We start from the raw sequence: 17290 nt of genomic DNA, 5'->3' as shown, positions 1-17290 counted from the left end.
TAGATTTAGTAGTTATGTTATCGGTTCCCTTACTTGTATTACATTTAAGATTGTCTATTATTTTACCTATTTCTTCTGTAGTAGCTGGGTTAAGATTGAATTTTTGGTTTGTATCAGTTATGGTATTGAATTTTTCTGTAGTATATACTTTATTGTTATGATATTTTTTAGGAATTTTGTTTGGCCCTTGATTGGGCCAATTGTAGAAAAATAGTTATTAAAAGATTCTCAAATCATTGTTTTATCGGTAATTATGTTATTCTGTATTTGTAAGTAAGTTGGACTCGAGTTAGTTTTATTTTTATTGTGGCACAAACTATTGATAATATTCCACATTTTCGCTGGCTTATCTTTACATTTCAGAAAAAGGTTATCATAATATGCAGATTTAGCTTTTTTAATAGCAATAGTAACGGCATTTCTTTTCCTAATAAAATCATCTTTAACCTGTTTGTCCTTAGGATTCCTTTTTAGTTTTCGCCATAAATAGTTCCTTTGATTTATCTCTTTGATTATATGATTGTTAATCCATTCTTGTTTTGGCGCATTGGCTATCTTAGATTTACTAATTTTACTTTCATTGATTGCAGCTACAATGCTATTCTCTAATTCACTAAATTCTGCATAAGTGTAATTTTTATTTGTTACTTTCATTATTGTATATAGTTTCTTATAATCAATGGCTTGATAAGAAATCTTTTTTTTGGACTGAGTCGGGAATTTTCTCATTTCCAAATATAATTGTAGTAGTGCGTATATCCCGAAAATTGAAGATTTTTAGCCTCCACCTCTGACTTGATCCACGTTTCCGTTAAAACAATAATATGCGCAAAGTGAGGAAGCGAGTGCAATATACATTTTAGCTCGTCAAGTTTACAAGTTTAATAATACTGCGCATATTAGAGTAAAAAAGTATTAAAGAGTGCTTGTTGGCTTCAATTTCATGGTAGTTTGCAGCAATTTGGTGGGTAAAACGGTGTTTATAGGGATTATTATTTGTAATGTTACATAACATTCAAAGAAGACAAAAAACTAATATTATCTAGTGCACATGCACTAGATAATATTAGTTTTTTGTCTTCTTTGTATATTTTACTACCTTTGGAGTACCTTTGATGTATTGAATTCGTAGATTTGTTTCCCCGTTTTCCACTCATTTGTTAAGTTCTTCTCTAGCTTTTATATAACATGATTGTTGCAGTGGAGTTTGATCGGGGTAAATTTTGTAATTTTTATTTTATTTAGTTCAGAAACTTGATAACGTATGTCTGTTAATTCCAGTCTCATACACTCATCGCTATCGGGTAGTTTCCGTTTGTTACGGAATGAAATACCTGAATTTTTTGGTGTTTCTGAGATACTTCTATTTATAGATGTAAGTTCGGGGTACGAACCGCTTCGTCCGGATCCGATGCCGCATCCAGTAGGTGAGCGTAGTGGATTCATGTTGTTCGTAACGTTAGCGCGCCGCTAGATTGAAAAAATATAAGCCCGTCTCTTTTACTCGAGGTGGTGAAGGGCGGTTACGGCGATGCAAGTTATCAGTGCGAGCTAGTTTTCAATAAGTAAACGACACAAGCGCCACTTTTTGTTTAAATCACTTTAAGACTTGAGTAACTGACACATAAGATAAATTTTTGAAAAGCTATAATTTAATGCAATTAAATATTATCCGTAGCCACGTCTACTCTGTATGCTTGCGAGCGGGTTAAAGGCATCAGGTAGACATTCTGAAAAAATTTGATTCACTCAGAATTAAAACATTTTTTATTTATTTATTTTATTATGTGCTGGTGCTGCTGTCTAGCGTGAAAAATTGCAGTTATATATCCTATGTCAACTAGATTTTTCCTGATCGCAAGGAATGAATCGCGGCAAAAGATATGACAGCATCATGAATCATGATTGTACGCTTTTAAGATTTTAAGAATATATGGAGGACTTCTATAGGTATTTCTGTCAATACCGTGCGTTGACTATGACATTTAAAAGCACTGTATATTATTATACGCATGTAGTAACAAATTTTCTTTAAATTAAAACAAAAACTTTAAATAAATATATCATTGTAAAAGTTACAAGTATAAAATATTTCATGCCATAATATTTGATTTTAAACCATTCTTGCTTTAATATTTTACAAAAACTTAGTCAAGAAACATCTATTAATCAAGCAGATAATTTAAATAACGACTTAATAATTTCACTTGAATTGCCAAGTTTTAATTTGAAAGAAGCGAGCACAAAGTTTTTTGCTGACATCTTAGTATATTTAAATTACACTTCTGCAACCTCTGTTATTAATTACACTGCGAAATAAATTAAACTGCACAATCTTAATGCTAAAATAGTGTCTCTGACGGTTACTTAGATTATGAAAAGTTTAATAGACCACTCCTGAAAAAGGTTTTATCGCGGGCTTTGAGCGCGGCGACCGAATCAAAAAATTTCGTAACGAAAAAAACCTTAACACTTCCAACCGGCACGTCGTCCAGCGTTGCTAGACTTCGGCACGGTGTTTATGTGTTCAACTTAGACGTATGTGCATTATAATTGCGTAAATTGATTAAAAATGCTATGCAATAGCTTTACCGCTGCAGTCCCATAGTACCAGACGTATTTTTTAAATATTTATTTCTTTGACACACTCTATATGCTCTAGAATCTAGATAATATCCAAACAACTTTTTGTTTCAATTCAAAACAAAAATTTTATGGCTATTGGCTAATAAATTCCAAATTATATTTCAAGAAAATTAACTCTGGACTTCATTAATAAAATTTATGATCCCATTACGAAGTTTTCGATTTTGAAAGCTATTAAAATTAAATAGTTTGGTAATAAATCAAAATTATCGACAAAAGACAATTATCAAAATATTAGTCGAATAGCAAATTAATAATTTACAAGCGAAATTTAAAATTATTGAAAAAGCAAGTCCACGCGTTTAAAAACAAACAAATAAAACATAATATTACCCGTCTCTTTCTTGCTAGATAATATTTGACGTAGCTACCACAATCTGTTTTCATTAGATAATGATATGTATGGAGTAGCCCAATGTATGCTCACACTATATTATGTCGCTCTCATTAATACTGCAAACTTGTCTTATCTTTTCTCATATTGATCAGATAAATAATTGTCAATATGCCTATAATTTAAAATCTATTTTTTTCACAGGATCATCTTTTAAACCCTCGAAGCCTATGTAATTGGACAGAACGATAAAACTATTCGTATATTTCAGTAATAACAATATTCGTAAAAGTCTGCTCAGTGTCGGATTAACCATATTATAGCACGTGCTAGGGGCCCCGCCCTCCATCGTCTATATCCTTTGAACGTGGTCTGCGGCAGATTCAGACATGCCAAAACATTTTCATTTGCTATTGTAAAAACAGTGTGATGTAGATTTCGATTTCCGTGTTAAGTTTCATAGTAAAACTAGTAAAGTTACGTTTTTCGCATGGTTTCTGAGGTTTTATGACAGGATAAAACTTAGGGTACGTTAAATGCCCTTTTGATTTTACGCACTGCGGACGTTTTGTACGGTTCAGAAGAGTGTAGACGTCGTGATGTCTAACGTGTACGTTAAAAAGTTATCGTCGACGGAAATTTAAAGCGTCTTTATATATTATTTTCATACATTTTACTTCCCTAAATTATCGTTTAACCGCGGACGTCCACGATTTTATCGCCACGTCCAAAATTATAAAAGCGCACAATTAATTTATAATAATAGCTTCAAAAAACTGTTATTATATTAAATAGCTACAGAAACCGAGCGTTTGCACATGCAAGTGTAAACCAAAATCAAAAGTAAACCTACATTATTCCAATATGTGTTATGGGTCCCTCACTACCTGAATACGCCACTGAGTCTTCTTGCTTTTGATGGAAAAATGTCCACCCAACTGTGTGCTTGGGTTTACGGTTATTATTATAGTTTGGGTTTAAGAAGTTACGTCTTACATATGTTTCTAATGGCAAATTTTTAGGGTTGTCAGCTTCGAGTTGTCAGCTAGTTAAGTAGTTATAGCAAAGGTTTAAGCTGTAAGTTATCAGTGATTTTTAGAAAGAGCACAACCACCTTTCGTATGCAATATATTATCACTTATTTTTGTTACACCCTGTATATATTATACAGGCTGTAACAAAAATAAGTGATAATACTTTAGGGTGTGTACGTATTCCTTATAGAGAGTTCACTGTGAAAGTAGCAGCGCTGAAAGACCAATTTTTTTTCACTTTTGTATGGACAAGTGCCCGAACGTCACGAGTTTCCCCATACAAAAGTGAAAAAAAAAATGTTTTTCAGCACTGCTACTTTCACAGAGAACTTTCTATAAGGAATACATACACACCCTGAAGTATTATCACTTATTTTTGTTACACCTTGTATAAGCATCGATAACAAGTTGATTCAGAGATATAACATTTTAAAGATTACCCAAGGATTATAAAGTTATATACCTAATACCGAGATAATAAGTCTGAAAAATAACGTAATCAGATAAATTTTTGTTAGTAAAATAGTAAATAAAGACGTACTGTATAATCAAATTGAATGTATTTAACATTCAATTTGATTATACAGTAGGTATTCTTTAAAATTTTGTATGCATTCGATTTTTAAACGCATGTGTTCCATTTTTTAAGCTCGAACATATTGAATACGATATTTTAACTCGGAGCCGCTTTTTAAAACCGCAACACATTTTTCGCACTTGTGAATGTACCGCCGTTTATATTATTGTCACACCCTGTACACGTTTATTAACGAAGCCTTACAAAGGGCATTAAAAACAAACGTACAATTTTTTTTTTATCTCGGTTGAAACAACTGTGCAGTTTTTTCGTAATGTTAGGGTTTTAAGGATAAATCAATTTTCAATTCAAACTGTAACGTTATATGACGCTGCTTTTAGAGTGCGGTCAATGAGACATAAGTGTTACAAGTTCTTGATATCAAACTATTTTGAATACCTTACAAATATAATTTCCTTAAAGCTATTGTATGGCTAGTGAGTTAATACAAAAATTATCGTAAAAGGTACTTAAATAAAAAAAAATATCGATGAGGTCTCTGTGTGCAGCTACTCTATGCATGAACTTGTAACCTGTCACCGATCGATCACGTGACCCGCTGAGTTGGAAACGGAGTGCTGACGTCATCATTAATATGCCGACTCTGTGCGCGCTTCGTCTGTGGAATATTGGCGGGAAACGTGTACCAATATGGCCGATATTATGTATTTTACATGATTGGCTATTTGATTAATATCAAATTCGATTATTGAACATGACATAAATCAAAATACACTGTGTGCTAATTAGTGGATGTATAATATACAGTGCTTTCACCCCCTATTTTTGATCTTTCAGACGTTTCAACACAAAATTAAACACGTCGCGTCGTCGCCATCAAGATTTTAAAATACAAATTAAGTAATTAATAAATAATTTAAAAAATTGGCCAAGTGCGAGTCGGGCTAGCGCACGAAGAGTTCTGTGCCATTATAAAGCAAAAAAATTTTAGTCTAGTAAATAAGTTTCATTGTTTTATATTCCATCAATATCTATACTTCCACAATAATATTATAGATGTATTACCTGTCTGTTACCTCTTCTCGTCCAACCCGCTAAAACCTTTCTACTGAAATTTAGTATGGAGATACTTTGAGTCCAGGGCGAGGACATACGATACCTTTTATCCCGGAAAGATGAACGGTTCCGGCGATAAACGATTTTTGTCGCAACGGAGTTGCGAGTTTTCTCATAACCCCAAAAAAGGACGGGCCCTGAGGTCACTTAACTTATACAAGTTTTTCATTCACAGGGTAAAAAATTTAAAAACTTTCTTACTCAGTGCGAGTAACAACAAGTGCCCAAAAGTTTGTTTCGTATATTCTCCAATATTAACTTGCAAAACTATTCAAATGCTCTTGTGCTTATCAATCTTCGTTTTTCTATTGGATTGGCGACCACTATTAAACTAAAATATAATCCGTATTTATAAATGCGAAAGTGCGTCTGTCTATTTGCTTGTCTCTACTACATCTCCACGCGGGGTCAATTCAGACCGCAACGCGACGTCTCGCGAATCTGTCAAATCCATACTTTAGAAATGCATCTACGCGTCGCGTTGCTGTCTGAATCAACCCTAAGCTGATGATCCGATTTGGCGTTGGAATTACTTATAGTTCTCCTAAAAAGGATCTTAGATGCCCGAGCAATCGCGTATTGAGGCGATATCTATAAGCGTCCGCCCTAACGCGCGATTTGGCGGATACATTGCGAGATGACAAACAAATATATTTTATACGTGGGAGAGCCATGCTTCGGCACGAATGGGCCGGCTCGACCGGAGAAATACCACGTTCTCACAGAAAACCGGCGTGAAACAGCGCTTGCGCTGTGTTTCGCCGAGTGAGTGAGTTTACCGGAGGCCCAATTCCCTTCAATATCATCCCCTATTCCCTTCCCTTCCCTTCCCATCCCTACCCTCCCCTATTACCCTATTCCCTCTTAAAAGGCCGGCAACGCACCTGCAGCTCTTCTGATGCTGCGAGTGTCCATGGGCGACGGAAGTTGCTTTCCATCAGGTGACCCGTTTGCTCGTTTGCCCCCTTCTTTCATTAAAAAAAATGTATGTGAATGACAGCGCGCTATAAATCGCATACATTTGCTTGTAATCTCGCGATGTAACCGCGGCAAAACCGCGCGTTCGTGCCGCCGCATATAAATCCAGCCTGAATGTTGTGCTGACTCTATTCGATCATTTTAACACCTTCAGCGTATGTATCGCAGACACAATAGCTTTTCAATTGTGATGCGGCAGCCGGCTGCCGCTTGGGGATTGATGGGTTAAACCATTTGTAACTTTCCTTACTAGACAACCTATTATCCGTTAGTATAATATCTTATTAATCCCACCGAATAAGTCAACTATCTGCAGAACTATTTGCCCAGTGCAAACTCGGTTGGGACCAACTTTGACCAATCGCAGCTAATCTAAATTCTGGACCAATCCAATTTCACGTCAACCAGATTGAACTGGTTTCAGGCGGATGTTCGTTTGATCACTGTCTATAGTTCGAGTTCTAGTATATTCTGTTTGTTATCAAATTGAGGTATGGTCCGCTTGGGAGCTTCAAGGAATAATAAGAAATCAGGCCATTTAGCCAAAACTTTTTCGTTATCGCTTCGTTATAGAATCGCCAACCAAAATGTATGGAATTGATATGCGTTCATGACGTTGACGACGTCCGACTCGTCTTATGTCAATTCCATACATTTTGATCGGCGATTCTATAAAGAAGGGATAAAGAAAAGATCTTGGCTCACCCCCAAGATGTTGACGACAGCGACCAGCGATGGTCAGAAATCTGTTTATCACAAAGGAACCGTATACTTTGCAATGATAAAAACTACCTTTCCCTCCTACCTCGGCACATAAAGTGTCTCCGTAGGTCGTACTAACTTCCATCAAAGTTGGTTCTGTGATTGGTCTGCGAATCTGTCTGTCTGGTTGTTACATTAGAAGGTAACAAACAGACAGATTCGCAGTTATTATATCGCAGTACAAAGTTATTGTCCTTTGCCTGATACCATACATTTTTCTATTTATTGGCTTTAATTTAATTAAATTTTAGGGTTCCGTACCCAAAGAGGACCCCAACGGGACCCTATTACTATGACTTCCTTGTCTGTCTGTCCGTCTGTCCGTCCGTCCGGCTGTGTGTCTCCAGGTTGTATCTCAACAAAATAAAAATAATATCTCCATACAACAAACGTGTTTTTTTAAGCTTTTTTGTTCGTTTTCAATAACGGCAATAGGTAGGCACTTGGAATTTTCACAAAGGCTTTAATTATATGTGTACTTTAATAATGAATAATAATATTAAAATAAAATAAAAATTCCCTAACAAAAATTACATTCTTTGGCCTATCTTTGCGGTTAATGGTACGGAATCGTTCGTGCGCCAGTCCGACTCGCACTTGGCCGATTGTTAAAATAGCCACCTTTACAACACTGTTTAAAAAAGTAAAATTAATCATATATTAACTCTATCACAAATAGATTCTTAACTTTATGAAATTAAAAAACTTACCCATTGCGTAAGAGTCCGCCAGCTTTTCGCCTTTATTTAACTTTCTTGTATATCTTCCGCCCCTTTGAGGCTGTGTACACTATTTCCACAACTAAAATAAAACATCCAGTAAAATAGAAAAGGAATAAAATATTTGATGAAAAGAATGTACGAAATTAAACATACATTAAAAAATAAAAGAAACATAAAACTTTAGTAAAGGCATTTTGAAGAGCTTCAATTTTTTTTTCAGACCGCGTCAGAGTGAGGAATTTGAAATTAAGGTTCTTGAGTTTCTGTTGCTACTTATTTTTAGGGTTCCGTACCCAAAGGGTAAAAACGGGACCCTATTAATGAGACTTCAATGTCTGTCCGTCTGTCCATCTGTCTCCAGGCTGTAACTCAATAACGGTAATAGCTAGAGAGTTGAAATTTCACAGGTTATGTATATCTGTTGCCGCTATAACAACAAATACTAAAAACAAAATAAAATTAATATTTAAGGGAGGCTCCCATACAACGAACGTGATTTTTTTGGCCTTTTTTGCTCTATATCAATAATGGCAACAGGTAGGTACTTGAATTTTACTCAAAGTCCTTAGTTATATGTGTACTTTAATATTTCATAATAATATTAAAATAAAATAAAAGGGGGCTCCCATACAAAAAACATATTTTTTGGGCTAATTTTGCTCTATAATGGTACGGAACCCTTCGTGCGCGAGTCTGACTCGCACTTGGCCGATTATTTTAAAGTGCATGTATGTTTGCTATAGAGCCTAAAATGTACTAACGTTGCATATTTTGTTCACCCTCTAGTGTAACCGAGTAAATTATACAAATCAGAATGGCGTAAGCAGTTTTTCGTTTTTTTTCTTTTCAACAAAATGAAATCAGTTACTTTTATTTTTAACCCCCGACAAAAAAGAGGAGTGTTATAAGTTTGTCATCAATCGACTAGCTGTCCCGGTGAACTTCGTGTCACTTTAAAACTTTCCCTGGACTTCTACGAATATTTTAAGACTAAAATTAGCCCAATCCGTTCAGCCGTTTTCGAGTTTTAGCGTTACTAACACAATTGAAAATCCATGTAATAAATCGCCTAATGGACTTAGGTAACCTCCATTAAAGTTAGCTCCGATCATAAGACTTCGGTAAACATTTGCAGGAACTTATATACTATATCGGGTATTCTAACGTTTTTCAAAGTTGGGTACTTACTCAACTTGCATTCTATTATTTTATTCACATTTTGGATATAATATTACTTCACTTTCAAAATAATTATTGATTGCACTTTTACTAAGCATACAGTTTCTTAAGTTTATAATATACAATACAGAGTCAATGTTTGCCGTTCATTTATTTTAAAATACAAAACTTATTAAAAATATAATTGTTATAATTTGCTTTTACTGTGCTCGAGAAATAAGCGTAAAGAAGTACACATAAGTGTGCTTCCATTTTTCCACGCGAACAAGCAAAATTAGTTAAAGTGCGCTATTTCGTGCATTAATATGGGGAAATTCTGAAAAAAGGCAACACTCAGAGTTCCCGCGCTGCGTCGAGAACTCTTCAACAATCATACACCCCTAGTATTTCAACTTGTTACTTTTGAATTTAAATTGGCTACATTCGATTCAGTACGTTCTCAAAACCGCCGAAAAAAGAGTTGAACATTGAAGCAGAAAAATCTATCAGAAGTGCATTGGTAGGTAAATTATACAGATGCACAAGGATTGCGCTTGGATGACACCTACACGGTGCAGGCATGATAGCTGTATCGCATTCACATCCTTATGACATTGTCATCCAATGCACGCACACGGCACAGAACACCAGAGATCATTAATAACAGGGAATATTAGACAAAGATCCTAGCAGAGGACACTACTAGTACATACATACAGTAAATAATCCTACTAAAATCCGACGAGTTGCATACGTTAGGTATGTATGAATAATATGGACAGAAACGTTGTCAAACGTTGAACAAAAATTTTTGTTTACGATCTTTGCTGGTGCTGCATCTAGCGTGAAAACATTGCAGTATGTCCTATTCGGTCAAATGCATAATATTAAGATACTTAATAGATGACATTGACAAGATGACACGTGGCTTGTAAAACAGTTGTCTCTCAAGTGATACAAAATGACGGATCTACCCTTTTAGCATTGTAATCAAGTACTATTTGTCAAATGGGAAAGATTTTTAACGGCTACTTAAATTAATTTAAGTAAGGTATTGACCTACTCCAGATATATCCTACCTACTCCAGGATACATCTTTTGACAAATTTTTGAACTACAAAAAACAAACTCTTTAAACTAAACGTATAATCGTCAAAAGTCTTAAAATCAAGACTGTGTTATTTTCGTCGGAGCTAAAAGAGCTAGCCCATTAGCTTAGAACTAGTTACTAATTGGGTCATTAAGTATTTTCGTCGCGATATGAGCGATATATAATTCACGCGGGCGGGCTATTGATCTGCACAAATATAGACCGCCGGCGCACAGTCACTATGTTCTTAGAACTTATAGGCTCGATTTATATGCGTCCGCCCAAACGCGCGGTTTGGCTACACCGCGAGATCACAAGCAATTGTCTGCAATAGTATGTAACTATGCAGACAATTGCTACCTATGTAAGTTTATTTAAATAACCTCGCGGTTTTACAATTATTGCTTGTGAACTCGTGATGCAGCGGCCATGCTGCGCGTTCAGGCAGACGCACATGTAAATTCAGCCTTAGAACTTCTATTGCACAAACGAGCGACTTTTCAACGAATTTAGTGATGACATAAAAAATCTTAAATTAAAAGTAATTTCAGAGAAGTCAAGGTACTCCTTCTATTCTGTCTACTCTGGTTATTTTTTGTCATATTATGTCTTGTTGTTGTTGTACATTGGCATGTATTGCTTAGTTCAGTCACAGTTTTATAGTTATCTGCAGAGGGCATAAACCACGCTATTGATTCTCAATAAAAAGTAATAATCTGAAGTTGTAATCTAGATTTTAGGTCCACAAACGCGAGGCAATATGGGGGCGACAACGCCAACGGAAATTGAGCGCCAACGGCACCTCCGATTGTCAGCGACAAATTGTTTTTTTTTTTACATTTTCCCGCCACAGTCGTGTATGCTTCTTGTAAAATGTAGCATGATATTTGAATTTGAATACATAAATTTCTTATGTCAATGGAAAACATGTAAAGGTTATTTGTAATGCTGGCTGCTTTTGTTAGGGTTCCGTAGCCAAATGGCAAAAAACGGAACCCTTATATTATTAGATTTGTCATGTCTGTCTGTCTGTCCGTCCGTATGTCACAGCCACTTTTCTCCGAAACTATAAGAGCTATACTATTGAAACTTGGTACGTAGATGTAGTCTGGAAACCGCATTAAGATTTTGATACAAATATGGAAAAATTATTAAAAATTTTAGGGCATAGGTACAACTGAAACAAAAAAAATTTTTTTTCATCTAACCTATACGTGTGGGGTATTTATGGATAGGTCTTCAAAAATCGTATTCAGGTTTCTAATATCATTTTTTTCTAACCTGAATAGTTTGCGAGAGAGACTCTTCCAAAGTGGTAAAATGTGTGTTACCCCCCCCCCCCCTCTAACTTCTAAAGTAGGGACATTATAAGTCGAAAAAAAAAAGATGTACATTACTATAAAAACTACCAACGAAAATTGGTTTGAACGAGATCTAGCAAGTAGTTTTTTGTACTTCATAAATGGTAAACCTAAAATTAACTTTCATTAATTTAACTGAAATATGAAAATAAATCAAAAACCTTTTAATTTCATAATAAAAAACCTTATTACTGCTGCGGAAACCTTCATGGGCGAGTTCAACTCGAACTTGGGCGGTTTTTTTTTTTCCTGCCTTACTTTTATTAAAGACTTAATATATTCTTTGATCTCATTGTCATCGAAATATAATACAATAGGTACGTCTGGTACAGTAGTAATTACTCAGTCAATAGTACTTTCTTAGAGATAAAAAAGGGGATACTTTAATTTGTAATGTTTTATTCTATCTCATGTTTAACTTAGCAATTAATTTTAACTAAATCTCATCCACTTATATAGAGCGTTATAAATTAAGACGTAAAATTTTAATGAGGCCAGGAAGGAGTAATTAAAAAAGTTAAGCAACTTAAGATAACCTCTGCATTACGTAATTAAATGAAAATTCTAGATCAGGGCAGACGAGCCACAGGGTGCGCGAACGCGCGTTTTGGCCGTACACAACCAATAGTTATGTTACGATTTATTTAAATAGAAGCACGGCGTGCTGTTATTAAGGTGACGCCGCGTTAAAGTAAAAAACCGTGTTGGATATGTTTTAGATTGCTTGTTTTCTATGAGAGGCTGGGCCGGCCTCTCATAGAAAACAAGCAATGGAACAGCAAAAATTGGAAAGGGCGTAAGCGCTAAAATGGTTTTTGTCGCGTTATTCAAAAACCATAAATACATTTCATATAAGCTATGGGCAAATTAAAGTGTATGCTTGAACCAATTTATGTACAAATTTTGGATGCTTAAATCACTCTCCTCTGTTGGCAAAATTGGAATCCCTTTTTTTACAGAGGTCTTTTTGATTGATTGTTCTGTGTTACAAAAGTTGACCAATCGTGTTATGCTATGGGTAATTTAAAGACAAAGACATTATGAATACTGACAATTAACTATAATTTCTTAGCTTTAGTCATTGCTGAGAAAAATCGATATCGCTACAGCCAAATTATCAAGGCGTCGCGACGAGTTAATCTAGAATCCTTCTCATAAACAGAAGATGAGCGAGCCAATGACGAAATTAATATTGCTAGGAACGCTCACGATCATGTTAGATTTCAAACATGATAATATAATATATCAAAATCGAAACCCCTTTGGATGCTGCTGCTATGATAGCACATATAGACACACACATAGACGGACAGACAGATAAGACTGTACCGTTACGTACCGTTACCGTATACCGTTTTCGTTGTAATAACGAAATTTTTACTTTCCTTTGAATCTAATCGCTGCTATTTGCGCTACGAGACAAATTTGAAAATGTAAAGCGATATGAGTTTATTTATAATTTCTCTATCTCTCTCTCTTTTCCTTTTTTTATTTTTGGGATAAAAGGAGATAGACAAAATTATTAAAGTGCATTGACGCTGTTAAGCATTCGTGCCCTAACCCAAAATTACGTACTAAGTTATGAATTCAATTATGTTCTTCAGATAATTTAGAACAATCTTAGTGCATTCAAAACGTACCAAAAACATTTTTGTGGGTAAGGACACAAAATCAGCGACCATATTTTTGTACCTATCAAATATCCATACTAACATTACGACGATACGTACAACGACAACGACAACCTTCTGAACCGATTTAGATTAATAATTTTGTTACTACTTCAAATGTATAGCAAAATGTACTGCGTATACCAATTTGCAGGCAACATTTAGTTGCTAATAAATTAAACCTAAAAACCGGTTTGTGGTATGTTCAATTCTAGTTGGTAAAACTAATATAGTAGAACTAATTCCTAGAACTAGGGTAACTAGTGTCGCCCCTATATTTTGTAACCGAGCTCCGACCGAACCTTTTAGGTATATCGAAGCGTTGTTTAGTTATCAATTTATTTGTTGTTATGTAACATAATGTATATTTGTGTCCTTGTATATATCTCGTTTTCGTCCCTTATATCTATAATAATTATATCTTTATAATAATATAGTATAAAATATTTAAAAAAAACTTCAAAATTGTATGTAATTGAGAATTAAAATTCCCTATCTTAAAAGTTACTAAACTGATTTTGATGCAACTTGCAGAATTCCCACACTTTTGTTTGGCACATTTGTTCAGACGTAGATACAGATGAAAACTGGTTAGTTCTGGAAATAGGACAACGTACGGGTCGAATTGTAAACCCCCTTTTTTGAAGTCGGTTAAAAGCTAAACTTTTAAATACCCTAAAACATAGTTAAAAATTAGAATTTTACTATCACAGTTAAATATAACTGAAGTAACCTGGCAACCCGGGATTCGGGTTCCCGTCCAAGTGAGATACCGGCGAAATCCTCTTACGTGCATAACTCGCTAGTGCTGCTCTAAATTTACCGATAAAATTATCGATAGGGTAAACAAATTTAATTTATGACGTTATTTTAACGATAGTGACAAGAGTTTCTCGAGAAATTAATTGCAAAATTTTGGCCACATTAGTGCAGCAATGTAGTCTTATCGATACATAATACACTTTTGTATTTTCTACATAATATGCTTACTTACTAATTATATGTTGCCACGAGTTTTTTGCCCGCGGCTTCGCTCGCGTTAGCAAGTATTATTATATACAAACTTTCATCCCCTGCCTTGGCATGCCTTGGTAGATATTATGCCTACGTCATAATATCTACCTGCATGCCAAATTTCAGCCCGATCGGTCCAGTGGTTTGGGCTGTACGTTGATAGATCACCATATCAGTCAGTCACCTTTGAGTTTTATATACAATGTGTCCCGACACCGGTGTCCGATCCTTTAATGTGAGAGCCAATTTGTCGATAAAATATGCCATGATCTATGGCATATTTTATCGACAAATTGGCTATTAAATTTTTTCTCTCCCTCACGGTTGTTAAATGGCAGCCATTTTAGTTTTTCTCGGGTGCTCACTGGCATATTTAAGTGACAAATTGGCTTTCAAATACTTTTTTTCTTCAACTTTTGAAAAAAAAAAATTCTCTAACTTCATACTAATCTGACCTATACTTCATAGGAAAATCGTTATAACTTCTAAACTATCTGACTTAGAGCATTGAAATAAAGAATTTATGTAAGATGAAAACCTCTTATATCTTTTTAAAACAAAAAAGAACCAGTTTAATGCGCTAGATTTTTCACAAAAAGCCATAAAATAAAAAATACACGATTTTTTTCCTCAAACTTTGGTATTTTTATGTTTAATTCCACGAAATTTATAACATATTGCCTGTGTAAGCGTAGTCCACAAGTTTAGCTATCAAATGAGATCTTTTTTATCTTCATAGGATATTTACATGAGAAGTACTGGTCAGATTAGTGTGAAAGCCTGGGAAAAACAAAACTGGCTGCCATTTTACAACCGTGAGAGAGAGAAAAAATTTGAGAGCCAATTTGTCGATAAAATATGCCATAGATTATGACATTAAAGGATCGGACACCGGTGTCGGCACACATTGTAGATATATATTACTAAAATATGTTACCTGATGACGCCCGCAACTCCGTTGCGCCAAAATTCGTTTATCGCGCGGGAACCGTACATTTTTCCGGGACAAAAAGTATCCTATGTCCTTTCCCGGGACTCAAAGTTTTCATGGCAAATTTCAGCGAAATCGGTTCAGCGCTTTGTGCGTGAAGAGGTAACAGACAGACAAACACACTTTCGCATTTATATAGGTATAAGTAATAAGTATGGATTAGGTTTTTTCAATTTTACCACATAATATGTTTACTAATAATTAATGTTATAGTTACACAATGAATACGCTACACAATTTTGTCCTTTCCTATCAAAAGTATTTACAATTCTACACTTTTCAAATATTGTTATATAAGAGTAAAAAATAATGGACTAAACACTAAAAACACAGTAAAATATTTTATTTTCAAACAAAATATTACCCCTGGAAGCTTTCAAATTACAAGTGATGAAATCCGACTAAAGAAATTAAATTTAGACCTCCATTTGAAAAAGTAATTTAGTTAAACGTTCCGACTGTGTAAAATTTTATAAAATTAATGGAGAAATATGAAATTGAAAACAAAATGATATCCATTATATTCTAAACAATGGACTTTAATCAGGTCGGATGTTTCTGTATTTATATTTAAAATGAATATTATTTGAGGCCGACTGTTATTTTTCTTCGTTTTTCGAATTGAATTTCAATCGGCTTTTAATGTCTTAAATTTTATTTGGAACGTGTGTTCTATACTTAAACTAATTCAAATCCATTTTAATTACTTACAATTTTAAAAATAATATGATAAAAGTAATAATCTCAATTATAATTAAAGTGAAAAAAAAAACAAGCGACTCCCTCAGATGCACGTTTTTTTTTTGCTATGAAAAGAAAAGTTGCTTTCTCTATAACTATGTATAATATTTGTATATCTATATTTGTTTTAATTAAAGTGTATACGGAAAGCTAAATGATATTGTACGTGTACCAATGTTCGCCTACTAACAAATGAACAGACGCAAAATTACTAAACCACAATATGTCATCAAACATTTAACATTGAATTAAATTGTATGACTTTATCAAGGAAACGCCAACACCGCTTCTGCACAAAATACGCTTTTTATAAAGACAAACATAATTGCCTTTTCAACTTCATAATGGTATTCAAAATTATTACACGCTTTTGATTGAATATAATTTTAATTAGTTATAATTACTAAAGGCGCCTTTATGCATTGACGGATTTAAGATAAAATATATCTTTATAAATAAAAACTAATTTTAATATGTATTAGTTTCGCTAAAACTCGAGAATGGCTGAGCCGAAGCCGAGAAGGAAGGTTTTTATTAGGAGGAAAGTCAATGTTATTTTTTATAATATAATATCATTGAGGAAAGTGATACGAAATTAATCGTGTTATAATATAGTTAAGTACATACATTTAAAAACATATTTGATATTTTAAACATGATAATATCGATATTGTCGATAGGATGCAAAGTGAATATATCGATAAATATAATGTGTAACCCCATCCCTACTTATTACCCAATTATCTTACCCAAGAGGAAATAAAAATCTAATAAAAGTTTGCAAGAAATCCGACCGAGCTCCGTATGGAGCAATATTATTTAAAAGATACTGCGTAGTCCTTAGTGTAAATAGTTTTAGCTGAAAGGGGGTATAGAGATTAATATGTAACAAAAAGATGAACACACACACGTCATTTAATAGTTACTAGATGACGCCCGCAACTCCGTTGCGCCAAAATTCGTTTATTTCGAACCGTACATTTTTTCGGGATAAAAAATAGCCTTGGAAAAAAGATTATTTCCCAAGACTCAAAGTATCTACTTACCTTTCAGCGGTTTGGGCATAAAGAGGTAGAGAGCTAGAACAGACAGACTTTTTTTGCATTTATAAAAGTTTTAAGACAGTTATTTGACC

General features: G+C 34.3%; 1 protein-coding gene across 2 annotated transcripts in view; it reads right to left on the bottom strand.

The window, feature by feature from the left end:
- The window catches only part of LOC121736407 (Kv channel-interacting protein 4-like), a 60539-nt gene extending 52337 nt beyond the window's left edge, over positions 1-8202 (bottom strand). For both annotated transcript variants that reach the window (XM_042127579.1, XM_042127578.1), the window contains exon 1: positions 8119-8202. In XM_042127579.1, coding sequence (XP_041983513.1) covers positions 8119-8122 — 4 coding nt within the window. In that variant the 5' untranslated portion in view covers positions 8123-8202. The remainder of the gene's footprint in view (positions 1-8118) is intronic.
- Positions 8203-17290: the final 9088 nt, after the last annotated feature.

The sequence above is a fragment of the Aricia agestis genome, chromosome 19 (genome assembly GCF_905147365.1).
Source record: "Aricia agestis chromosome 19, ilAriAges1.1, whole genome shotgun sequence".
Lineage (NCBI taxonomy): Eukaryota > Metazoa > Arthropoda > Insecta > Lepidoptera > Lycaenidae > Aricia > Aricia agestis.
Note: the sequence above shows the minus strand (reverse complement) of the source record. Positions and strands in the feature narration are given on the sequence as shown.